Source organism: Lathamus discolor, chromosome 4 (genome assembly GCF_037157495.1).
Source record: "Lathamus discolor isolate bLatDis1 chromosome 4, bLatDis1.hap1, whole genome shotgun sequence".
Classification (NCBI taxonomy): Eukaryota; Metazoa; Chordata; class Aves; order Psittaciformes; family Psittacidae; genus Lathamus; species Lathamus discolor.
In genome coordinates this window covers 18,667,115-18,693,164 of record NC_088887.1, presented here as the reverse complement: position 1 = coordinate 18,693,164, position 26,050 = coordinate 18,667,115, and the positions used below count along the sequence as shown (strand labels likewise).

At 42.8% G+C, this 26,050-nt stretch overlaps 1 protein-coding gene across 2 annotated transcripts in view; it reads left to right on the top strand.

Moving 5' to 3' along the window:
* Positions 1-24,937, top strand: part of CD247 (CD247 molecule) — a 51,712-nt gene extending 26,775 nt beyond the window's left edge. Inside the window, exons 2-8 of one of the 2 annotated variants that reach the window (XM_065675668.1) lie at positions 14,975-15,081; positions 15,986-16,039; positions 18,636-18,719; positions 19,365-19,400; positions 20,366-20,422; positions 22,312-22,350; positions 23,844-24,937. In XM_065675668.1, the coding sequence (XP_065531740.1) occupies positions 14,975-15,081; positions 15,986-16,039; positions 18,636-18,719; positions 19,365-19,400; positions 20,366-20,422; positions 22,312-22,350; positions 23,844-23,909 (443 nt within the window). In that variant the 3' untranslated portion in view covers positions 23,910-24,937. Of the gene's footprint in view, positions 1-14,974; positions 15,082-15,985; positions 16,040-18,635; positions 18,720-19,364; positions 19,401-20,365; positions 20,423-22,308; positions 22,351-23,843 lie in introns of both variants that reach the window. The other variant, XM_065675667.1, reaches the window with a different exon arrangement.
* The last annotated feature ends 1,113 nt before the right edge of the window (positions 24,938-26,050 follow it).

The window sequence follows — 26,050 nt, the reverse complement described above, 5'->3', positions numbered from 1 at the left end:
AACCATAGGGTTTGGATGACTGGTTGTTAGCATGGTGATAAACCACTTGAAAAGACACTCTGTCCCAGGTGGTTGGACTTTTTCTCTTTTAGGCATTTTAACTATTGTGATCATAAACTCGTGAAGTCAAGGTACGTAATGGAGGAGAAAGAGGCTTGTACCAAGGAAATCTGGCTTTACGGGCTTACAATACCAGTTTGGTAAAACAAAATGATTTTGGGTCTATGCAGTTTGCCGTATCTTCTGTTGATATTTTCTTCAGTGTTTTCTCCAGCATATGATATGCAATGTCTTTGTTTAATTTAATATCCTGTTTGCTCTATAGCTGTATCTAGATCTGTATGCATGTATTTAATTTAGGTGACTGCATAGAATCTCTTAGGTAATGACTTTTTGTCTTATCCAAGCTGAAAACTGACTGACAGGACAAATACACTGTAAATTTTTCCCCATTGTTTTTTGTGAATCTGTTTTGTATTCTAAGCAATATCAAGTAAAGCAGGTCACAAATCCAGACTTTTGCTTCATGCACACAGACTTTTATTCCGTTGTATCTTGTGCATGTGCTGTCCTCTTAATTAAATTGCTTGGAGAGTTACATATGTATGTTTGACCCTGTGCGATGAGCCAAACCATCTTGTCCTTCCTGCTTTTTTACCTTCTCTTTGTAATAATTCATTCTAATGTAAGTCTTGTCATCGACTTTGAGTAAAGCACTGCTAAATTTTGTTGATAAAATAAAAATACAATTTTGGGATATATTGCTATAAAAATAATGCTGTTTAAAGTGAAGGGTTCGGAGGCAACTTTTTTGCTGATTTCTGATGTGTAGGCATATGAAAATGAATTGCAGAAGAACAAATTTTAAAGTCACTCTGAAAGCAGAGTAGAATACAGCAAACCTAAAGAAAAGAGTAATGAAAAGTTATATTTGCCAGAAAAAAAATTATAGCATCACAGCTCCCCAAACTTACAGAAGGTAAAGACTTCTTGTATAATTAATCTTGTATAAGAAAGACATATTTGAAACTATTTTTTAATTACTGCTTATCACTACATGTTTCTTGTGTGTCCTTGGAGGTATATATGTATATATGTGCTTGCTTTGGTACTAAACTTCATTGGATTAAATGGCCTGTGCTAACTTCCTTTGAAATCAATGGCATGGAGAATTAATTCACCCCATTACAGAATCTGCTTTTTAGTGGGAAGAGAACTGGGCCATTTGTTTACATTCACTTGTATTTATTCCTCCATTTGGATGTGATAAACCTGAATATAATCCTCTCAAGTGGTGTTGGCCTGAATGGCTTTACTTTTTTTGTCTGTAGAATCAATGTAACCTCTCCAAATGGTTTTCAAGGGAGGGATGGAAATAATTAATGCACATCTAATGACTAATCTGGTGAGATAATGCTTTCCTTAATGGGATTAATTCCATGCTTGCATATATAAGAAACTCCCAGAGGCATAAATTAAGCTACTGCCAAGGCATCACAAAGTGGTATTTGTCCTTAATATCTTCCTTCTTCCCCTCTATCAAATAAGAAGTACACATTAGGTCCAGATATGAATGAATGATGGATCAATCAAAGGTAATCTCAAAGCATTTGTATTAAGGGACAACATTGTTTTGCTATTTTTTACAAGACCACACATTATCTGAGCAGCTGAGCTTTGTGTTACGTATTTTAAATAATACAATATACAATAAACAGTTCTGTGGTAAGAAGAAATTTTAATGGATGGAAGTAGAATAAGGGTTTTCATAGAGAGCACATAGCAAAAGTAAATGTAATGCTAAGCATCCCTTTCAAATTTAGGAGAAAATTTATGTCCTGGGGCATCCGATCATTTGGCAATCTTTCACCTCATCCAGCACAACTACAACTACGATTGCACTTTCCAACACTGTGCTTCAAATAAAGGTCATCTAAGCTCCCAGTATTATGAAAAATGGAGCTTGTATAACTTTCCTTTGCATTCTAACTCCATCTGAGCTGCACATAGAAAGTAAACAAATACAGTATCCAGGCAGTCTTTTTATCTGTCTGCACATCTCAGAGGCTTCTTTGTAAGGCTTTTTGTGGGGAGAGAGGAGGTGTTGAAAATAAATAAAATTTGAACATTTTCATCCATTTTAGAAGCAGCACTAAAGATTTTACAATAAACCTGGTTTATGAGACTGACAAGCAATTACATCAGTGCAGTGATAGTGCAATGCATAATTCTACACTTACAAAATTAGTTGAAGTGAGAAAAATCAAAGAGATCATAGGGCACTATCTTAAGCGGCTGCTGCAGATATGTGCTCTAAAACTCAAAAGTATGAACAGAATTTGTCTGTAAAGTCTAACTGGCAAGTGGCTGAGAGCTGCTTGTCAACATTAAGATGTAAGGAATAAATATGAGGAATCTGTGCTCTAGAGAAAGCCATAACATTTCCCCAGGAAAACAAAACCAAATAAAATTCAGTTAAAAACAAAGTGTGATTTCTGTGTGCAGTGTTTTTGGAAAATCTTCTCAAGAAAAATCCTGAAGAAAAATCAATAGGGTAAATTCAGTGCTATAGATTAAATGAGCTTAAATTGCTGATGGTAGCTCACATTTCCAGGTTTCTTATATTGATTTACATGACCTAGACAGAGCCTTTCAGAAAAGGGCCCCTCTGTTTCTACACATTTTGCAAAGTGTTATGTACACATACTAAACTTCCAAATAAGATCAGCATTGTAGCTTACAGCAATACGCACAGTACCAACCGTGTTTCCTATGAAGATCAACCTTATGCAGTCACTGTCTTTATCATTTGGCCCCATTCCACCAAATTTAATAGAGGAGTTAAGGTTTCAATAGGGCAGTTGAGTTTCTCCAGGCTTCATGAGAACTGACAGATGGAAGGAGAAACTCAAGGCAGTGCCGGCATGGCAGCAGCATGAGCTCAGCAAGGACCTTCTGCCACCATTGGCAGGCTGGTGGGCATTCACAGCACATACCACCACTGGGCAAGGCTGGTATTGTGTGATCTGCAGGGATGTGAGGGAAAGAGAAGATTTAAGGCATGTTCAGAAATGCTGGAATTGTTTTTTATAGTGTAGAAATAGAAGTGGAGAGAGGAGAGAAAGCAAAGATTTGCATCTGGGGATATAAAAGAGAGAATACAAATAGTGTAAGTGATTTCAACAGCCTTTCTTCCCCCCATTTGTGCTAGCTGCATGTGTCTATAATTCAGCTTGTTCTTGGTTTAACGCAAATACAGATCAGTCTCTGAAATCCCATCTCTATCATCAGATGTTCTTGACAGTAAAAAAATCAGAGATCTTGCAGTGTTCATTTTGGAGGACTGATGTCAAACTCTAGTACTCATTCTGATGGATTCACTGTTATTGTAGAATATTGTCATCTTTTTTTCCCTTTACAAAAAAGATCTGCAAAAACCCTTGCGTGTTGATGTTCAAATGCTTTCTTCTTCTGCCTCTCTGAAACCAGCATGTTAAAGAACTAGATGAAACCTCAGGGTCCTTAGTGTGTTCCTGTTGTCATCCCGTGCATTTTTCAGCATGCTAGTCACTTTGTCATTAAATGCTTGCAGGAACTGATAGAGATTTCTTAGTTATGATGGAGTGTAGAATTTGGCCTGTCCTTTCCCAAAGAACTAATTCAGAACATTGCTGTGGGTCACAAAAGCTTTGTGCAACACTGTCTGTAATTATTGCTATCAAATGAACTCTGAAGCTGAGCCTCTTCTGGAAAATGATTTTGTGTTATTAATAGATGTAAGCTTAAATACAGATTGGTTATCTGGACTGTCAACAACATAGAACATTAACAAATTTAAAACTGCAAAAATGAAATACTTTTCCAGAAAGCCAACAATGCCGAGAATTTTCTGCTTTACCAAAAATGCATTTTTAATACCCATATTATAAAAAAAAAAAAAACAGAAATTGTGGTTTATTTTTTCCCTGACCCTGCACTATTATATTCTTTAATTTGGTGTTCTTACTAATTTTAGATAGCTTTGCTTGGAAGCTCTCATGTTCCCTTTCAGCACAGTAGTTACTACAACCAGTGAACACTTGGAAAAAAATGTAGTTAATAAAAGAGAAATTAACTCCCAGAAGAGAACTCAGGCATGACTGGAGACTTGCTGTTTGCGAAAGCAGTTTGGTGGCCAATGGATACCTCTTAACACTTCTCTTTTGTTAGTGGTGTTGTACAGACACAATTTAATGTATATATTGAATACTGGAATTAACTTGATAAATTTTAGTATTAGTTGCATGCACTGCAGATGTGAGTAAAGCATGATTGTTTACTTTAATTTCAGTCACAAACACTGACATCATAGGAAGGTTTGAACTCTTGCTGTAAATATAGAGGAAATCTTTGTGGTGGGGTCCTTTTGTTCCCTTGTTTTGCTTTTGCCACAAGTGTGTCTCTCCATAGACAGGCAATTAAAAAGGTACTAACTCCTAATGTCTGAGGTTTTGAGAGCACTTGATTTTTTGACAGTTAAAATATTACTTTTGTTATTCTTATGGGTGGCAAAATAATGGTATTGCATAAAATCATTATTGATAAGGAAATTTTTTCCTGTTTCCCCTACAGGAATTCATTGTTTTTTAAGTCCTTAATTCAGTCAAAATATATATATATAGGCTCTTCATATTTGCCATGTCTTACTTATGTATGAGAATTATAGCCCCCCCCCCCCTTTTTTTTTCTTATCCTGTAAGGCAATCTGAGATAAGGCTTTCCTAAAACTAAAAAAGTATGTGTTGCATGTGGCTTGTATTAAACTGTAGCGCTGATGGAGACATACCAGACGCTGTCATATCACCTGACAGAGGCCTCAGCAGGAAGGTGTTAATGGGAACAGAAAGTCATGCCCCTGCACACCACCTGCAGAACCACAACTAATGCCCTTTCTCTTTAGTAGTGTTTTACTTTGCCATAAAATTTTAGCTGTATAGTTGCTACATGCTAAGAAAATGTGAATGCTCCCAAATTAGAGGAAGAACATTGCAGAGGTGGAAGAAGCAAATCGTTCTTTTCTCAAGGGGAATTCATGATGGTCCATGGAGTTAGGGTTTATTCTGAGGCCCTTTGCTGAAGAGCTCTGCCAAGGATCCAGGCAAGTTTTCTTGTGGTATTCCCATTTTGTGATAGCTCATCACTGGATTGTTTTTATGAGGCCTGTGAAATGCTTCATGTTCAGAGTGTTTTCAGAGTGAAATATTCCTCATTGGCCTTATTGATAAGCTTTGGTGAGCAACGCTGCAAAAAGAATGTATGAAGGGAATGAATATTAAACCAAATCCTTAATGAAGCTTTCTCTTTACTCTGTATGTAACTGCTGTTACATGGGGTTTTCTGGTCTGTGCATGTTCTAGTAGAGGCAGGACATGACATGCATGGCTCCCCATTAAGTAGGTCAGTGGCAGGGGACTGAAGGCCTGCCCTGAAACCTCTCCCTCCTCAGTGTTTAGCTACTACAGCATATGGAGCCTCAGCCGTTGGAGCTTGTATAACCTTCTTCCTGCCTGATAATCTGAGGCCACCACTGCCTCTGTAAAATGATTTAACTGTTTCTCTGCTTGATACCAAGCTTCACTAGTAATTTCTTCACCCTCAGAAGCCTTCTTGCAAGTGGATGCCTATACAGGGACTGCAATGAAAACATATTGGTATTCATGAGGCTTAAAACACGGTTCTCCTGCTGGATGAGCTAAATAAAGTAAATCTTGCAGCCTTTCCCCAACTTTGCGTATGTCTATCTTCCTTTTGATTCAGTCATGATATTTATCTGCTGAAAGACATTGTATGAGGAGAGTGTTGAAAGCTTTGGATGAAACCACCTGGGGTTTGCAAGATGTTACTATAGACCTAACCTAAAAAAAAAAGATGGCTTTCATTCTTGGGGGTTTGGTGCCCTTCCTGACACTGGCCCTTTTGGCACAGGTTAGATCCAGTGCTACAAGTGAACTGGTGTGGAAATTGATCCCGGAGAAAGGAGAGGAAAACTGGTTTCATCCCAGTAGGATTAGCTATGATGGGCATACAGCCATGGCTTTGGCTGTGCATCAAGGATGGCTCCTGTAATCGTCACAGCTTTTGTCTGTGTTGGCTGTAAGGCAAGGAATTGCTTACTTAGAACCATAGAATAGTTAGGGTTGGAAAGGACCTTAAGATCATCTAGTTTCAGCCCCCCTGCCATGGCCAGGGACACCTCATGCTAAACCATGTCATCCAAGGCTCTGTCCAACCTGGCCTTGAACAACGCCAGGGATGGAGCATTCACAACTTACCAGGGCAACCCATCCAGTGCCTCACCACCCTTACAGTAAAGAACTTCCTCCTTATATCCAATCTAAACTTCCCGTGTTTAAGTTTGAACCCGTTACTCCTTGTCCTATCACTACAGTCCCTAATGAAGAGTCCCTCCCCAGCATCCTTATAAGCCCCCTTCAGATACTGGAAGGCTGCTATGAGGTCTCCATGCACCTTCTCTTCTCCAGGCTGAACAGCCCCAACTTTCTCAGCCTGTCTTCATGTGGGAGGTGCTCCAGTCCCCTGATCATCCTCGTCACCCTCCTCTGGACTGTTTCCAACAGTTTCATGTCCTTTTTATGTTGAGGACACCAGAACTGCACACAATACTCCAAGTGAGGTCTCACGAGAGCAGAGCAGAGGGGCAGGATCACCTCCTTTGACCTGCTGGTCACGCTCCTTTTGATGCTGCCCAGGATATGGTTGGCTTTCTGGGCTGCGAGCACACACTGCTGGCTCCTGTTAAGTTTCTCATCGACCAACACCCCAAAGTCCTTCTGACTTGTGTGTTTTTCTGGGCTGCGAGCACACACTGCTGGCTCATGTTAAGTTTCTCATTGACCAACACCCTTAAGCCCTTCTCCTGACTTGTACCTGCAGTTCTCCTTCCAGCACCCCCACCTCTAGTTTGCATCATTGTGAGAGAAATGTTTCCTACTTTTCTCCTCTCTTGCAGCTGATCAACAGAGTTTCAGTGGAGCTCAGAGACAAAATGATCCTGTTACATCTCTTGTAAGACTTGTGCATCTCTGCGCTTTGATTTCACAGCTCATGTCAAACTGAGTAGTCCCTCTCTTCAGTAAGACAAAAAGAAAAGACACTAATAAGTCTCTGTTTGCTGGCCGATTCAGAATATTTTGTGCATGGATATTTCTATTCCTTTATTACCCAGCTAATAGAAAGCCATTTCCTGACAATAGTGATAGCCAGCATAAGCTTAGTGACTTCTGGAAGCCTGAACTTAGGATAAAAGAGAGTGGGGGGTGCAAGTTGGGAACCATTTTTCATGTTATCAGTATATTTGATTACCAGAGCCACGGGCTGTGAGCTGTTTAGCATAACCATACTTCCACTGCTTTTTGTAAAGTCTAACTTAAAAGCACTAATTTAAAGTGCTAGGGAAACATCTGCCACATCTGTGAGGTGCTTACTGAACAGAGAAACACACCTGATTGCGATCAACAGTATCTTGTGTCTGACTTTGTGTCTCTTTCTTCAGCCTTGTGGCATGCAGCCTCTTTTGGATTCCCAGTGAGCCAAGATGTGTAGACTGAATTCTTTTAAGTACTCCTCCATCATGTGCATTGGGTTGTAGAAGATAAACACACAAAGGCTACCTAATAGTAAATCAGTTTGGGGTGAGTTGCTATTGTAGGTTGCATAGACAGAATCGGTAGGGGAAGGGCAGAGGTAAGTGACCTAGCAACAGCCATTTGAGTAATAAGTCTTGCCTCTTGACACACTTAACATGAGATTGGATTGGACAACAGAAAATTTACAGTAGGGAACATCTTTTGCATTAACTAGATTAAATTTCTACTACCCCTGATGAAGATGGGTCTAGTAAAAGCACGTGCCTAATCTAAAACCCCTACAAAAGTTGAAGAAGCTGCACAGCTTGCATCTGTCATCTGAGCTTGTTGGATATCCAGGTTCTACAGTCATCCTGTGCATGGTTTGGTGTCTCTAGGAGGCAATGGTAGGTTTACTTCAGGAAAGCCCTTTTACCAAGTTCTTGCAAAACTGAGAAGTGAAAGAAGTTGCTTTTTTTGAGAATGACTGTCTGATAAACAAGGAGTCCCCTTCCAGAGATAAGCAAAGCACTTCCTTTCTGTTTCTGACACGGCTCTGGAAGGATTTGGAGGGTGCAAGATTGTCTTATTTAATGGTATGTTCAAAGTTGATCATCTTCACTGTCAAACTGGAAAGGTCTGATGGTGAAGTTGTTTTCTGCACACACCGTGTCCTTTTTTCACAAATTGGACAGCTGTTGGAGATCTTCCAGTCTAGCTCCTGTTAAAGTACGCTGGATTTTATCAGTCTTTATTTCATGATGTGCTAGAAAATGTTCGACCTTTTGTGGAATTATAATATTTTCCTCCTTCTGAATCTATTTCTTCCTAAATGTGAGAAGGAAAAGTATTTTATTGGAACTTTGCACCAGTGCCTCCCTGAAAGGCACCCTAAAAGAAATATGAAGGGCTCACAAGGATCCTGAAGCATTTTAATTTGACCGCATGTTTTCATAGTGCTAACAGTCTTTGGCATAAAAAATCAGAAGTTAATGACCTGAAATACTTTCCTTTTTTGAATGTAATTATTCTGGCTGCCTAACATCTGATATGGTAATAGCATCTTGCTCCTTGGCTTTGAAGCTGAGGACAACAGCAAACTATAATGTTGAACTTTATAGGCACAAGCTGTGCTTTTGGCCATGTTGTGTTTCACAAATACATGATGGTATATTGGTGATAAACATGTGAATTCCTTAATGCTGAAGGAACTGGTGGTGAGTGAAAAGAAAAAAAAAAGTTTGTGTTGAAAGTGTTGCTTAGTCCTGTAATACAATTAATACAATTTAATGATCAACAGAGCTACCATTCATCTCTGCATAAAGGGAGAAGCCTACTGACTTCACAGACTTGGCTTGGTGCAAGGGACATCTTTCACTTCACTCATTTCTAGCACATTAGACCTGTTAAGGCACCATGCCTGGTGTAATCCAGACCCTTTCTTCCTTCAGTTGTTTTTGCTCTGATTTTTTCCATCAATGTGCCCAAAGGATGGCATGGAAGAACTCTTCATTTTGTGATGGAAGAAGGATTTGACCTTTGCTTCTTCAGTCTTGGGAGTGTCCCAGTTTTTTTTATTATTGACATCTGTAAGTAAAAAAACATAGAAATGTATAAATAAACTTCAGAATAGATATGTTCTTTATGAACAGGATTATCTTTCATATTTTTAGGTGGCTAACTTTCAGGCATTTAGTCTGGGCTGTCTTTTCAGTTGCAAACTTGCATATACTTGAAGTGTAACCAACCAGGATGCTCATCCCTCTTCCCTTTCTGCCCCAAACCCAGACAGCTCTTGAGTTCACTTTCGGAGAGCATCAGTAGGGCAAGATCCATCACACCTGGCTTCTCGGTGTGTTTGACTTCCATAGAGAAGATCTGGTGAGTGACTGATGTGTAGTGTGGTGTGGTGGCACCCTTAGCTGTGAAAGTTTGTCCCCTGGGGGGCTGTGGAAACACAAACTGCAGCATGAGATTTTGGAAAATACATAGGGGATAGAAGTGAGGTGAATTGGATGCAGTGACTGTGAGGCCTTCAGATCACAGCTGGTGGAGAAACATTGCCTGCTTTTCCCTGATGTTTATCTGTGGCAGCTCTCAGGTGCTGGGAGAAGGCACTATTGTTTCTGTCTTTAAACACCTTTGTATGTAACCACAGTATAAAACTCTTTATTTATAACCATGTTACTGAATTCTGGTAACCCCTAGAAATTCTCAAATTAATCATTTAATGAGGGTAATGGGAGAGAGACAATTTTGTGGTGGACAGATTTGGTCTGAATTTACAAGTAGTTTGGCTTTTATAGTCTGTATTTCTTAAACAACTACCAAAAATCATGGTGTAACTTAATCCAGATGCACACTAAAAACATTGAAGAGGGAAAATCCTGCTTTTAAAAAATGGAGCAATGTGTTTCAAGAGTCCAGGCCACGTTTTAGTGATTCTCTTCAGCAAATCCCTGTTGGGACTGGCTGCAGTGAGGGCCAGCAGTGAGGGCCAGCTCTGTGGACTGAGCCATAGGCAGCCTCGGGGTGCTGATTGTGCTGTGTTTTGGATGTGTCTGGCCATGGGTTTTGGGACTCTGGCTGCCTGTGAGCCTGGGGCAGGGGAGCAGCTGCAGCATGTGCTGGGCCTGAGCTGGGGGGTGATACTGCTCTCCAAAACCACGCTGCACAGGGCGGTCTCCCATGCCAGGCACCTGCACCGCAGCTCCCCACCCACCTCTGGGCTTCCTCTTTCAGCTGATGAGGCAGTGCTGGTCTGCTGCTAGAGGGGTTTTATCACTTGCCTGTCACTGGCAGTTGCTGTGAATTGCCTTTTATTTTTATTTTTATTTTTATTTCTTTTCTCCCTTGCATAATTTAAAAAGTAAAAGAAGACCACAGAGGTTGTTATGGGGAGCTGGCAGTGTGGGTCCATGGACATGTTTGTGGACCAGGATGAGAGAGGTGTGACAGCCTGCGGTTCAGGCATGTGGGTTCATGGACCTACAGCAGCAGAAGAGAGTGCCTGGGCATAGAGAAAGGCAGGGCTTCATTGCTGTGTGGGAGCAGAGAAGAAGAGGGGAGAAAAGTCCAGGCTTTGGAAGGAGGAGGTGCTAGGAAGCAACTTCTTAATGGCAGAAGCACAGCTTGGGAAAGAGTCCCAGATGTAGTGGCAGGCACCTGGGGATTGAGGCTGAGCTGGCAACCTTGTCACAAAATGCAGAAGTGTTCCCCTAACTGACTTGGTCTCCTTCCCTGCTGCCTCATCTGCTATGGCTCTGCCAGTGCTTCTTCAGCCTGTGTCAACTCCTTGGTCAAAACTTTCCAAACTTTTCCTGCACAAATTCCTTAAAAAAAATCCAACCCAAACAAAACAAGCAAAAGCATAATAACCTAATGCTGTAGGTTGCATAATTTGTTTCTGGTTTTCCTTAACATCCTGATCTATGAGTAAATGTTCCTGCTGTGCAACAGGGGGATCTAACTGTGCAGCTTGAGTAAGAGCATATGGTGAGCAGGAGTAAATGCAAACTGTAATTGTTATTCCTTCAAAGCTTGCTTCCCTCCTGAGCAAGAGCACCACTTTGACCTCGTCCATAAGCCCTTGTGTATTTGCATACTTGGATGTTGACTTTGGGGGGTTGGACTAGATGATCTTTTGAGGTCCCTTCCAACCCTTGGGATTCTGTGATTCTGTGATTCTGTGACTTGTGACTCAACTCTTTTTTGATGCCCGGAGAGAGAGGGATGCTGTTTGCCCAAGCCACATTTAAGCAGTAAGCCTGACATCATTTACAATGCAATGTAACTGTCTTCCCCGCTGCCTGTGACTTGACATTAGCTGTGCCACGTGCCTGTACTTGGACATCTTGCCTTAAAACCCTGCTGTACTTTACTGGACTGCTGAAATTTGGACTGGTAAACCACTGGTATATGAGAAGACGTTATGTAACTTGCAGTAGGCACTGAGTAATCTGTAAGGTTAACAGAGTGGGAATTATCAGTAAAATGGTCATTATTTGTGCTTTACTCTGCATGAAGCAGCTGAATGTGAATTCCCCTCATGCCTATTGGCTCTGCCCAACTCCCAGCATCAGCCCATCGTAGAATGGTTAGGGTTGGAAAGGACCATCAACTGCAACAGTGCAACCTTAGCCTCAGCCTCCCAAACGGGTTCAGGGCTGATGAGGGACAGGGAGTGTGTTTTGGTGGTGCCTGAGGGGCTGGCCTTCTGGCTGTGCATGCTGTGCAAATGTTGAAGAGGCAGCAACCTCTCCTCTAGCAGTTTAAAACCGTAAAGTGATCGTGTTCATATGAATGGATGCTATCTGTTTTTAACTGTTTTAACTGCTAGTTATTCATTATGCTTCATATCTCTTTGACCTTTGTTTCAATAGGCCTTGAATATTTTGCCTTTTTCCCTCTCTCACTTTCTAATTCGGAAAGCTGTTGCAAAGGTTATTATTGAGAAGATTCTTCGCATAATTTTTTTTTTTCTTTTAACAATACAGAAATTAAACATACTAAGGAAGGAAAAGACATAAAGTAATTAATTTTCTTGGTTTGTTTCTAAACATTGGACTTTATCATTGTCTCAAAACATATGTCTCCAGGAACCATTGCAGCCAGACTATGTCTAGCAGGATTTCCCTCACTAAACAGTTTTAATCCATTGCCTGGGCTACTGGAGGCCAGAGTGCCCCAGAGAAGCACCACCTAGGCACTTGGGTGGCTCTGCAGAGTCAGCCAAGTTTAACCACAGCTCACATGGAGCTACAGCTGAGCCCCTGCACTCTTGACTTCTCCTACATACACCTCTGTCTCCTTGAGCATCTGGTCTGGGGAGTTCATTAGTTCTGGAGAAATAAGGGACTGGAGATGACAGTGTGAATGTGCTCTGCTTTGGAACAGGAAGAGGAGAGTCAGGGCCAGGATCCCCAAAGCTTTCCTCAGCAGCATCTCAGATACCCCCAGGCTTCCTGGCTCTGGCTGGCTCTGTGGGGGGCTGCTCACCTTCCTTACACTGTGTTTCTGCTTCCGGACACATGCAGCTCGAGGCCAGGCTGCTGCACTGTGTGAAAGCAGCTTAATTACTGCTAGAAACAAACTGCCTCTGGATGCTCTACAGCTGTATTTCCCCAATGCTGCATTTTAGCTACCAAATCTAAAGCAATTCACACTGCTTTTGTGTTGAAACAACTCTGTCATATAATACTGTCCTGTGACTGTTCAGAAGAAAAACACTGGGAAGCTAATCTCAGCTAGTTTGTTGGTTTAATATGCAGTGTTGGGCAAATAACTTAATCTCTTTCTTCATTTACCCCCAAGATATGGGGGTTTATAATCCTGAAAAAAAAAAAAAAGTGGTGAAGGTTATTGTTTATAAAATGCTTTGAACCTTCTTTTTAAAACCATAGAAACAGAAGAGGAAGAAGGAAAATAATCTAGAATCTTAATTTTTTTCCATGGATTTGTTTCTAAACATATGATTCAAAACCAAAAAAGAAGAATGTGAGCTCATGGTTCAGCCAAACAAACAAATATCCTGTTTGGGAATTATTTTTTTCTGCTGTGTTAGGCTCTCAGTGGGAACAGTGATTGTATCATCATCTGCTTGAGAATTTACAAATACATTACCAAATACCCAGGCACAGCTTTTCAGTCATGCTTCATATAAATCACGCAATTGAGCAGTGTGATAGGCCATCACCATTAACTTCAGTTCTGTGAAGGAGGCTTCCTCATGGTGCTGACTGCCTGAATGTCACCTGCAAGATCCTTCTAATGAAATAGCCAGCATGGCCTGACAGGGCAGGGAGAAACCCCAGTACGCTGAATGGTCCTGTTCTCAGCACTGGGGTAACTCACCACCATGCACTGCACTGGGTGGTTCAGCTACCCTCCATCACTCATGGTTAGTAAGAATTGCCATACTTTGTTCGCTTTAGGAAGGAGAAGAATTGTACCAATTCCTTTCCATTTATCTTTGTCGAAGGGCTTCACAGGCTCTTGATCATGTCTTTATCTTTTGAACTCCCTTCAGTTCTTTGTACAAAGCACATCCCAGATTAATTTTTGATTTTTTTTTTTATTTTAATAACTTCAATATAGCTTTTCCTTTGGGGATGGGCCTAGAACTGCATATAGGATCTATAGTTATATAGGCTGCTTGAACTGAATTGCTTTAATTTTTCTTTTAGTGACACTTATGAACTTACTACATGTTTATGAACTGAAAGGCCGGTTTCATCAGTTTCAGCTGCTGGAGACCAACAATATTACTGTGCCCTGCTATATGTGTCAGGGTATAAACATATGCAGTGTTAACTAGGAAATGAACATCAACATCTTCCATGCAACAATTTTACTGAGCTCTCAGTTAGGGTAATAGTAGATTTTCCTCCCTCAGGAAAGTTTTAATACTTAAATACAAAAAAATTAATAATCCTTTAGGGGCAATCCATTCAACAAAAGGCAGCTGGTTGTGGTTCTTGTGCAGGGAATTCAGGTTTAAAACCTTCCTCTCAAACTGAAAGCACATCATGGTGACTCATGGGTATCTCATGGATGTGTCCAGACATCTGGGGTTAAATGTCTGTCTCTCCTGCTCATAATTCTCTTTGCAGGATTAATGGTCTCCAGCATCCCTACACCAAGAGAACCCTCACAGAGAAGACTGTGTAACTTTAAGGTTACAGTGTATAACCTGAGCTACAGAGATGCATCTATAATTCCTCTTCTGAGTAGAGTAGTGATTTCAGGCTAGCTCTCCAGCCAGCTATGGTGGTGTCAATCTCTTTTTACATTTAACACAAAATTTTGTCCTAAGAAGACTTTCACTGAATTTTTGTCAAAACAGACACACTTTCTCACACACACAACACACGCACAAGTTTTAACTGGTGAACAAATCCCTAACCAGGACCAGTAATGAATCCCTGCAGGAGGTGCTGCTGGGTTTTCCCATAAAACAAATGGCTTTGTGTAAGGTTTTCTTGCAGTGACCTTGGTTATCTCCATGCAGATCTCCATGCAGGGTCTGTGGGTGGGAAACCCAGGGTAAAACGTCCTGCATTGGTTGAAGGAGGTCACGAGCATTTCTATCCTTGGAGATACTCTGACTCAGCTGGCTGCGGTACTGGACAGCCTGTTTAGAGGGAGGATTGGACCTGCAGTGGTCCCTTCTGACCTGATCAATCCTATGGTTCTAATACAGATTTCCACCTCCTTTGCAAATGCACAGATTTGCCCTTATACCGACTATGTTTTGATGAAGCATTATGCAGCACTGCCACATTGATGCTGTCAAGCACCCAGTGATATAAGCAACCTTGTTTTTTGACGTATCTGATGTCTCTGTACAGATGCTGTGCCAGTTCTTGGGCTGACAGACCCAAGACTCTGCTACTTACTGGATGGATTCCTCTTCATTTACGCAGTCATCATAACAGCTCTGTTTGTGAAGGCAAAGGTCAGTCTATCCAAAAACTGATGCATTTGGCTTTGGCGTTGTAAACAAGTTGGGCTGAGCTGGAAAGTGGAGGTTGAGAGGAAGCATATCTTTCAGATTAAGACCTTTTTAAAATCTATTTTCTCTTTATTTTTTTTCTTTCTTCCTTTTCTGGGGCCAACCTGAGCAATCTGGGGGAGTTCTTCCATGATGTTCATGAATGGTGGGGAAGAGAGTATGTGAGAGTGTTTTGATACTATGGTTATGGATGAAGACAGAGATTTTGGATATTGTATCTGGGAAATGCCTGATTAAGAGTGACGTGGTGTCTTCTGCTGCTTTGTCACTGGAAAGAGAGGAGGGAATACACAGCAAATTCATGACAAATGCCAAGTTTGTGAATGATCTATTAAAATATCTCAGGAAGTTAAGATACCTTTGATAGTATGAGTGTGATGATGCAAATGATATAATCCTAACAACCACAGGAGAGGAGTCAGGGGGACAGGATGGATGCAACTTGATGGGCTGCTGTTACCGTCAACATCAACAATAGCTGTTCTGCACCTAGGGAGACGCTTAGTGGCTTTAGTGCACTTCCACAGAAGATGACATGACATGACGGATATATGTATGTTTCCAGATAAGTAAATGCTCTGAGAGCTCTGCTGTCCCACCAAAGGCTCAGGGACAGTAATGGCACTTTCACGAGGAAAGGGGTGGAGTGAGTAACATCTAGTTACTAGAAATACGTTTTTATAAAACAAAGTCAAGTTTATTCTATGCCTAAATACAAACCTAGCTAAAAGCTAGGGTGGCTGCTTATGGGTTGCCCTGTTTCTGATGCAAGTAACTTGTAGGAAAGAGGGTATGAAAGGACTGAATGGAGCCAATGTCTCTGCTCACAACATACTTTCTCTTCCAGCTTAGCCAGGCCTCTGAACATCAGCTGCAACCAGGCCAGGATGATGTGTATAATGTAAGTAACTACTGATTGTTTTCAAATCTTCTACCCAGACAGACTTTTTGAGGCACTTACTTAGAGGGAGTGAATTCCCTGTGGACCGGATAACCCAACTAATGAAAGCACTATACCCAAGTGTGCAGCACAGCAATTGCAAGGAGGAAAGATAAAACCCAGCAAGGGCAGCTGTTGTCACATATCTGGCTGGATGCTAGACAAATACATGGATTGTAGGTTGCTGATTTGATCTACTGAGTAGAAAGTATACCAGGAATGCAGGCCATTTCAGAGGCAGTGCTTGGTGTGCTGCACTATGCAACATGCCTGAGAGCATGTTTGGCAGTGTATGCAGACACCAGGCTTTTACACATGATGTGTACACCCCAGTTTCTCACCTGGCCCCCTGCAGTTGGCTTGCAGCTCTCACTGACTGCTGTTCCTCAGGCAACACAGAGGTGTTGCCAGTGCTGTTTGATGTGGGCTGGAGAACAGGCAAATGCCCAGGAATGCTTTATTGCTGACTTCATGCAACTGTGGCTCTTGTATGATGAAGTGTGCACAGCCTGAGTCACCTCAGCCCATCTGTCCCCGTTCTGAGCTTTCCTGTTGTCCTGCCCAGAGACTGTTATACCAGGTCATACCTGAGTTGTACCTCTGCCCTGATCATAGCCAGCATCAGATGGCTTTTTAGGCAGTGAAAGAGGACAAAGACAATATCCTGAATGTCCTTCATAGCTAAATTGTTCACTCATGGCAGTGGTAAACTCTGCTATTTTTGCTGTGTTTAGCTGTCTTGTGATTTTAATTTTTTCTCTCACATTTTTGACCATAGCCACATCCTGTAACAAATTCTGCAGTTTAACTGTAATGTATGAATACTAATGTGTTTTTTCAGTTTAAGAAGTGTTGCCCATTCCTTTTTCAGTAGCACCGTCACAGAATCACAGAATCACAGAATCCCAAGGGTTGGAAGGGACCTAAAAAGATCATCTAGTCCAACCCCCCTGCAAGAGCAGGGTAACCTACAGTACATCACACAGGAACTTGTCCAGGCGGGCCTTGAATATCTCCAGTGTAGGAGACTCCACAACCCCCCTGGGCAACCTGTTCCAGTGCTCTGTCACTCTTACAGTAAAGAAGTTCTTCCTGATGTTAACGTGGAACTTCCTATGTTCCAGTTTACACCCATTGCCCCTTGTCCTATCACTGGATATCACTGAAAAAAGCCTAGCTCCATCATCCTGACACCTACCCTTTACATATTTGTAAACATTGATGAGGTCACCCCTCAGTCTCCTCTTCTCCAAGCTAAAGAGACCCAGCTCCCTCAGCCTCTCCTCATAAGGGAGATGTTCCACTCCCTTAATCATCTTTGTGGCTCTGCGCTGGACTCCTTCAAGCAATTCCCTGTCCTTCTTGAACAGAGGGGCCCAGAACTGGACGCAATATTCCAGATGCGGCCTCACCAAGGCTGAGTAGAGGGGGAGGAGAACCTCTCTTGACCTACTAACCACTCCCTTTCTAATGCACCCTAAGATGCCATTTGCCTTCTTGGCCGCAAGAGCACATTGCTGGCTCATGGTCATCCTCCTATCCACCAGGACCCCCAGGTCCCTTTCCCCTTCACTACTTTCCAGCAGGTCAACCCCCAACCTGTACTGGTACATGGGGTTGTTCTTCCCCAGATGCAAGACTCTACACTTGCCCTTGTTAAATTTCATCAAGTTTCTCCCCGCCCAACTCTCCAGCCTGTCCAGGTCTCGCTGAATGGCAGCACAGTCCTCTGGTGTGTCAGCCACTCCTCCCAGTTTTGTGTCATCAGCAAACTTGCTGAGGGTGCACTCAGTTCCCTCATCCAGGTCATTGATGAAAATATTAAACAGCACCGGTCCCAGCACCGACCCCTGGGGAACTCCACTAGTCACAGACCTCCAGCTAGATTCTGCGCCATTGACCACAACTCTCTGCCTTCTTCCTTTCAACCAGTTCTCGATCCACCTCACTACTTGATCATCAAGCCCACACTTCCTTAGCTTATCTATGAGGATGCTGTGGGAGACAGTATCAAATGCCTTACTGAAATCAAGAAAAACTACATCTACCGCTCTACCATCATCCCTCCACCTAGTCACTTCCTCATAGAAGGTGTTATTCTGACCTGAAAGCTCTTCTTTGCCCTTTTCCAAGCTAACTTTTCCCAGATAAGAAATGTATCAGGCATAAAATATCTGTAGCTTATTGTTGCAAATTTATTTGAGCCGCTTTGCAAGAAAACTCAAGCTCGCGGTTCTTCACCCACCAGTGGGAGAGAAAGCATGAATGTCAGTGTCCTCCCCAATTGCGTGCTCTCATTTTCAACTCATTTCTACTAAAGAAAGATTCTTGATGCAATGGCTTGTGCTTTATGCTGCACAGGCCACTAACTGCCATGGCTTAGTCAGAGACATTTCTGTTGACAATTGCATTAAAGCATAAAAAGAATTTCAAGCTCAGTTATAGTACTCATGAAGCTGGACACCAAAAGGTGTTCCTTTCTTTTCCTGTGTTAAGTCAGGATCTGTTTTCTCGTGATCACAATGCCTGTCACTGCTTCTTGCTTTTTTTGTTTCAGAAACTGTCTCGAGGGCACAGAGATGAATATGATGTTCTGGGAGCAAAGCGAGGTCCAGACCCTGAGCTGGGTGGGAGACACCAGGTATATTCCTCTCACACAGGCACCTTTTTAGTATGGTTCTTTCCTTCTCCCATCTAACTCTGTTCGACATGCAGGCAATGATGCCTTCCTGGAGAGGGGATGGCAAAATCCATGTAGTAACTAACTCCAGGGCTGTCAGCATGGTAGGGACAGGAATAAAACTTCCTCCTCCCCTTTGCTCTTTGCCCCTTGCTGAGCTCTGCAAGCCACCCAGAGTAGGAAGTGCCACCCAGCCTCACACCGGATGTGAAGCAGGGCAGGCAGCAGTGGGTGTTTCACGAGAGCTCACTGCACATGATGCCACCAGACAAGTTTCAATGGAATAGTACAGCAGTCAAAAAACCTGTCTTCTGCAGAGCCCAACAGTTTCAAAGGAGAAGGGAGGGGAAACCTGCATCAGTGCATAGGGTTTGCCTGCAGGTGGCAGTTGTTGGGATTGGGCAGAGAAGCACTAAATTTTATCAATAATTTTAATGAAATTAATTTTCCAGAGCTTATGGGTGGAGGCAGGATGGGCTGTAAAGGGCACAGCCTGACCACAGAGCTGTAGCTGTGCCTTTGAACAAATGCACAGAAACATACAAAGTGGTGGGGGATGCTGGTGGTACCACAACATGCAGGCAACTTTCTTTTTTTGTTTTACAGCAGAGAAGAAAGGCCCCTCAGGACATTGTCTACACTGTGAGTAGAGAGAGTTGGAGAGAGAGGAAAGGGAGGGATGGCTGGAAACAGGACTTGTTATGTCATAGGAAAGTTTTTTCCCCCTACCCAATTTCAGCTTTGGTTCAAACTTAGCAGCTGCTTTCAAAGACGTCCTTCTACTCCCCCTTTTTGCTAGAAAAATTTGTTTCACTTCTCTGTGAGTAAAACATTGAATGCCTGTACAGATGGGGAAAAGAATTTGGATCAAGATACCTGCTGATCCCTTTATGTTGGCCATTAGTGCCTAACCAGCCTTCATCCCATGTGACTGATGCTGCTTGTTCTCCAGCCTCTCTGGCTGCTGTCTGACAAAAGCCAAATCCCAGTGTGTCTAAGACTGGCTGCTTAGGCACCTCTTGATGTAAGTGATTTAACTCTGGCTAAATTGGTGGTCTGTGCTGCAAGGGAGCACAAATGCTAATACTTTTGTCTTAACTTGGGTCTTTCTGGGTGTTCAGTGCTTGCTTTATTATTGAATCAGCCACTCTGATCACAGCTGGTCACAAGCATTTGGGGTCTGCTTTGCCAGATGAAGAAAGGAAAAGCTCCCCTTTCTTGGCCTTCGCCCTGCAGTCTTAGATTTCCCTTTTCTCTAGCCTGAGCTGCAAAATACTACTTAAAAATACTACTTAAAACTTTTCTTTGGAAAGCTCTGACTGTAGTATCTGGTGCTAGTCTAGATAAATGACTTGGTGGAGGGTTGATTTATACTCACTTTGGTGTCTGGAGATGAGGTGGTATCGATATGCTAAGCAGATGTTATCATGTATAGCATCTATGCAAATGCACGTTGGTCAGATCCTACCACTGTTCCTTCTTCTCTGGAATATAGTGAAGTTTTGAAGGCAAGGCAGCCCTAGAAGCACAGGTGTGGTATGCAGTCACCAGCAGCTGGTTTGGCTTTTCTCATAACATACTGACTCTTTCCCTTTCTCTGCTTGTAGTCGCTGCAGAAGGACAAGATGGGTGAGGCATACAGTGAAATTGGAATGAAGGGTGAGGTAAGTCCTACTTTCCTTCCTAATGAAAGACTGGGATGAATAATTCTTCATTCCTGCTCCCTTACAGAGCAGTAGCCCTGGCTGCACGTATCTGCCTCACACAATAAAGTCCCTGTGGTGCACAGCACCTACAGGCACAGCTGAGAGTAGTTACCTATTTCCTGTAGTAACCACTGCGTTTGGTGTAGCAGTAACTAAGACATGCAGCCATAGCATTAAGCAGCCACAAACCAAGGTGGAGATCAGATAGTAAGCTTGATCCCATCAGTATTAGAACACAGCCCATACTCCAGCAGTGTCCCCAGGTGCATTGAATAATGTCAAGGGAAACCATATCAACTTTTGGACAGAATACTTCAGCCCCAGCTGAAGAGGCAGAGGGTATGAGATGGGCGAGGAACAGTTGAAGGAAATGTCTGGTTTCAAGCAGTGAAACATCTGTGGCCAAGCAGCTCACAGTAGTTGAGCATGTTCCTCCAGAGACATTCAGACCTAGAGGTTCATTGTTTTCCCTCTGGCTATTGAGGCTGGCCTGAACGGTAGGCGCAGCTAATCATTTGCAAGCTCCTCCTTGTGCATGCTTTCAGACAGGTAATGGGGGAAACTTTCTCCTTCTTCCACCTCCACTCTCTAGTGTTTAAGAAGGAACACACTGGTCAGGCAAGCAGCAAAGAGCTAATTTTAGCTCTGCACAAACTACTGGGGAGGGATGTTTGTGTTGAAAACCAACCATCTGGAGACATTGCTTATGGCAAAATGGAAAATTTGTGTGACCTACACAGGTTCTATTTTATGTCAGTGTTTTATATATAAACTTGCATTTCCCCCTGAAAAACATAAAAGGTCCATTTCAAAATGAAGTTTAGTGGTGACAAATGCTGAAGCAACACTGACATTTAATGCCGTCTCCTTTTTCTAGTCTAAAGCCACTGTGCCACAGCCAAGCTCAGTTTATGAGCCATGGGTTATGAAGTTACACAATGTTTTTATGACTTTTTCTATTACTGAGGGGACGAGATCACCAGAACCCTTGCCTCATTTTGGTTGTGTGATCATTTAACAGGCTGCTGCAGTTTCAATTGTGGCAGGCACTGCTCCTTGCCCTGTGCACATGGTCAGTGCTGTGCTACAGCCATGGGCTCAATGTGCCAGAGTCCAGCCAGGGGCTGTGAGCTTGGCTGTCATAGTCCTCACCTAAGCTGCAACTTGGCCACCTTGCTTGTCAGCTCCCGGTACTCCTGGGAATGTAGCAGCAAGTGGGCTCAAGGAGAAGGTTTTTCTTTCTACCTGCCTGGTCTGAGTGACCCTTTTTCTGTGTGTGACTTGCACCATGCCAGTCCCAATACCTGTTCTATTGAATCCTGGATTACTTTGTCCTCAGACAGTCTTATCTGTGGTTCCTTTGAACATCTGAAGAGTTTATAAGATGTGTGCTGGTGAATTTACTTACTAATGTCTGTCTAATAGAGGGCAGATTCCCTCAGACACCAGCTGACATACAGCAACTCAAAAATACAGCCCCATTTCTTTCAGGTGCGCCTTCAGTTCGTAAAACAGCCAGTGGCTATAGGAATGCTGCCAGATCTCCATACATAGAGTAAATCAAAGAAATAGCAGCATTATAACAGTATGACAGTAAAATATGTCAGAAAGCAAAATAACTTGTTTTGCTTCCAATCCTTGCTATTTTCTCCTTCACAGCCCTTGCAGTGTGTCTTGGCTGGTCCAGACTTCGCAGGTGCTTCACCTCCTGTGCAGAGGGGTGTCCAGGCCAAGCACAGCCCATAGTGACCCTCACTACAGGGTGGTGGCAGGCAGGGATTTCTTTCCTTTGGTGTAACTGGGAAAGCACACATTAATCTATGCTGCTTTTTTCTCTCCCAAAGCAGCAGAGACGGCGAGGCAAAGGGAATGATGGCATCTACCAGGTAGGTAACACATCCAGCAACTGCTCCCCTCATCTGTCCTCATGGCTTAATTGCAGCCTGTAGTTACAGATCTAACAGCACTCCTATAGGTGCATGAGGAAGCAGAGCTTTCAGTGCACCTTTCTGAGGATAGTTACCCAGATTCAGCGCAAAGACCACACTGCTCGTACTTTGGTAAAGCGCCTGTATGTTCTAAATAGAAGTGGCAGGAACACTTGTTTAGCTGCTCTGGCAGGAATCATTTCCACAGTCCTACATCTTGGAGAACAACTTTTTGACTGCAGCAGGTGACATGTAACCTTTCTGCCTCTGAATTGTTTAATGTTTTACATGGAAACCTTCAGGCTGCCAAACAGCAGTCATAGCTCAAAGCTTCAGTGGCTCAGCCTATCTCAGTCACATACAGAGCACATGTGGGTCAGCACCCCCAGTACCTTGGTACCTTGGCAGGGTTCAGTGGTGCACACAGCTCACTGAGGGCAAGGATTTTGTCAATCAGGCCTTATTTTGGCTGCCAGACATTAATTGTTCCAAAATGCATTTTACTTTCTGTAGAAACCTGTACATTGCCACTCACATCTCAAAATGACAAAATCAAATATATATAAAAATCTGCTTCTGATGAAGCACATGCCAGGACGTTTTCCTGTAACATGGCATATTTGTAGCTAACGGCACCTGTCTTCAAAACCTGCCTACTGCGATAGTAACAGGCAGCTGATAAACATCACTGTCTCATCCATGTCCTCATATGTCACTAAACACCCATAGCAGAGGAGTGAAGGTTAGCTAGAAGTTTTACTAGCAGGAGTTTTACCTGTCTTACTAAACTCTTGCTCTTTGAAGCCCCCGTTACCTCTGCAGTTCTGGCAGCCTCCTGGGCTGATGTGACCTGCAGCTCTGCTACATCTGCTGCCACCATGCTCTTGGAGGAGTTGGTTCCACAGCAGCAGCATGGATCTGTAACTTGTGTGTTAACACTCACTTCACCACCACCAAAGCAGGCTGGCAGAACCACCGCTGCATCGCAGGAAGGGCTGTGAGGGGATGCTTCTTGCGAGTCACAGTGATCTGAAGGTCTGCTGCTAACTTTCCCAGCATTGCACCTGACTTCCCTTCCAAATTAAAGAGAAGTCCAGAGAACAAAGCTCATGATTTGACAGCTGTTTAGTTAGCAAAGTTTACTCTAGCTTCGGTTAGCTCTTAATAGTCAATTACATGCAAATAAAACGTACTCTTAAGGTCTGCATAACGTGTTAGGGTGAGCTGCTGTAGTCAATATGCTCATAACAGTTACTCAGAATGTGTCCTGCCTTCAGGTAACTGATGGCTGTTGACACCATACAAAGACTAAGGAGTCACTCATGAGTAAAAACCTCTGCAGGAAAAAAAAACAAACAAAAAAACCATTATGCTACTGCATCCCGGCCACCCCTTTTCTGATCAGTCAGCTGGGAGAGAGAAGCACCTTACCTGTTTCTTCTCTTTTTCAGGGACTCAGTGCAGCAACCAAGGACACGTATGATGCTCTTCAGATGCAGCCTTTACCCCGCCGCTAAGTGGGAGTCACAGAGGAGTGGGCAGAGTGCAAGATGCCCACCTGCTTTGGGGAGAGGAGGGGAAGAGGGACAGCCTTTTCCATCCACAATAAGCACTGCGTGTTTTCTCAGTGCAACAACCTACTGGTTGGTGCAGAGAAAGTATGGCCACGCTTGGTCAGTCCCTTCTCCCTTCCCTCCTGAACCATGTAACCACAGGCTTTAGCTTGTAAAATGTACATACCTGTAAAGTTGATTCCAATAATAGTGGTTATTAGGCTGATTTCTGAGAGATTTGTGTTGTGGGACCAGCCCACACCTACTAACACAGCTGTTTCCATAGGTCTTACCTTCTAGGAGTATCAAGATGCGTAATTACGGTTTCAGTGCATTTAAAGAACTTGTAAAGACAGGACTGTAGTTATTTCCTGTGGTATTTATCTTAAGCCTATTTGACACAGGCTAGCTAAACTTCTTGCTTTAAACCTACCTTTTAAAAACTGCTTCAGTGGAAGACAACTTTTTTAACTGTAAAAAGTAAGGCAGTGTTGCTGTAGTGAAGGATAGCAGCTGAATGGCAGCTTTGCAAAGCGAAGAAAACACACTAAGCTCCAAGAAAACATCTAGCACTGGCATTGCCACTCATCTGGGACTTGGAGCGAAACAGGAGCTAGATACCCTGCATAAAAGACTTCTCAGAATGAAGAAGATCCCTTGTTACAACAAAGCCAGGAGAACAGACCTGTATAAAGACAGCAATATTAGAAAAGCCAGGAAAACTCGCCCTGGAGAATCCCATTTGGCTGAAGGGCTTTACCTATCACTGCAGACCAGGCTCCCCTCGCAAGGATTGGGTTGGGAACTGTCATGTGAAAACCAGCCCCAAACTGTCACTTCTGGCCAACAAAAACTGTACAAAAGCCACTGTAAATGCAGTTTCAAAACCAGTCCATCACCAAGTTACCTCTAAAAGCGCTGCAGCTGTCATTCCAAAGCAATGCTGGTTCAATCATGTATTTTTGAGGAATTAATAAAGTTTGTCAAAGACCTGGCTGTGTGCAGGTGTGGTGGAGAGCTGCGGGAAAGGTACAAGCTATGATAACGTTGCTACTGACTTATGATGTTCTTGATGCAAGAATGGAGAGTACTGAAAATAGCTTTCTTTTTTTAAATGGTGACAACCATATTTGCAAGATGTAGAAGTCACAAGTTTTGGCAGTCATAGAATACCAACCACTGAACAATGGGGAAGAAATTCATAGTGAGGTGAGGGGGAAATAACCTTTAAGCTCTTTATATATAAATGGAACTCGCATCAAGCAGCATCTAGTGGTTGTTTTGGGGACACTCATGAGCTGAGTCTTCTCTCTGCCTTCAGGAAGGAACTGAAGCTGGTTTTCTTTTAGGAGAGGAATTGGTAACACAGAAGTACAACAGCCACTTCAAATGGTGTGCAAAGAAACCAGGGCTCTTCTCTGGTTTGACAAGACCAAGAGCATGACCAAACAATGTGCTGCCCAGTTTGATGCACTGGGAGAAATGGACTTAGCTTTCCTTCTCCCAACACAGTTAAAAAAACTACAAACAAGTGCATATATGTTAAAACACTTGGAAAATGGTTTAATGATGTTTACAACAGAAATGAACTGTACAATTACAGTAAGTTTAATATATATAAAAAATTACAGCAGACAAATGCATCTACACAAAATCTACCTTTTCATTCTGATTTACTGTAATCTACACAATCTCTCAATGCCTACAGCTATCTGTAGGCAACCACTGGGAAAATAATAGTAATACAGGACATCTTTAAAGAGACAGCATTTTGCCTTCCATCTCACCCCTAGTGTGATCAGCAAGGTTTTGAAATGTGTGGGACTCCTATTTCAGTCTCAAGAAGAGTTTGGGTTGTGCTTGGGGATGGGTACTCCCACATGGCCCTCCATTTCAACTGTTCTGCTGACCTGACACCCACAGACGCAGTGTAAGAGGAAGGGCAAGCAAAAGAAACCCTGTCAGCCAGTGTAAGCAGCTGCACAGAGCAGTGAAACCATCAAGTCGCAAAGTTTGTCTTAAGCAGAAACAAAGTGAAAAGGGACTGCCCAGGTGCTACAAGCACTCACAGATCCTTGCCTCTCTGGAAACCCTTACTGGCTTTA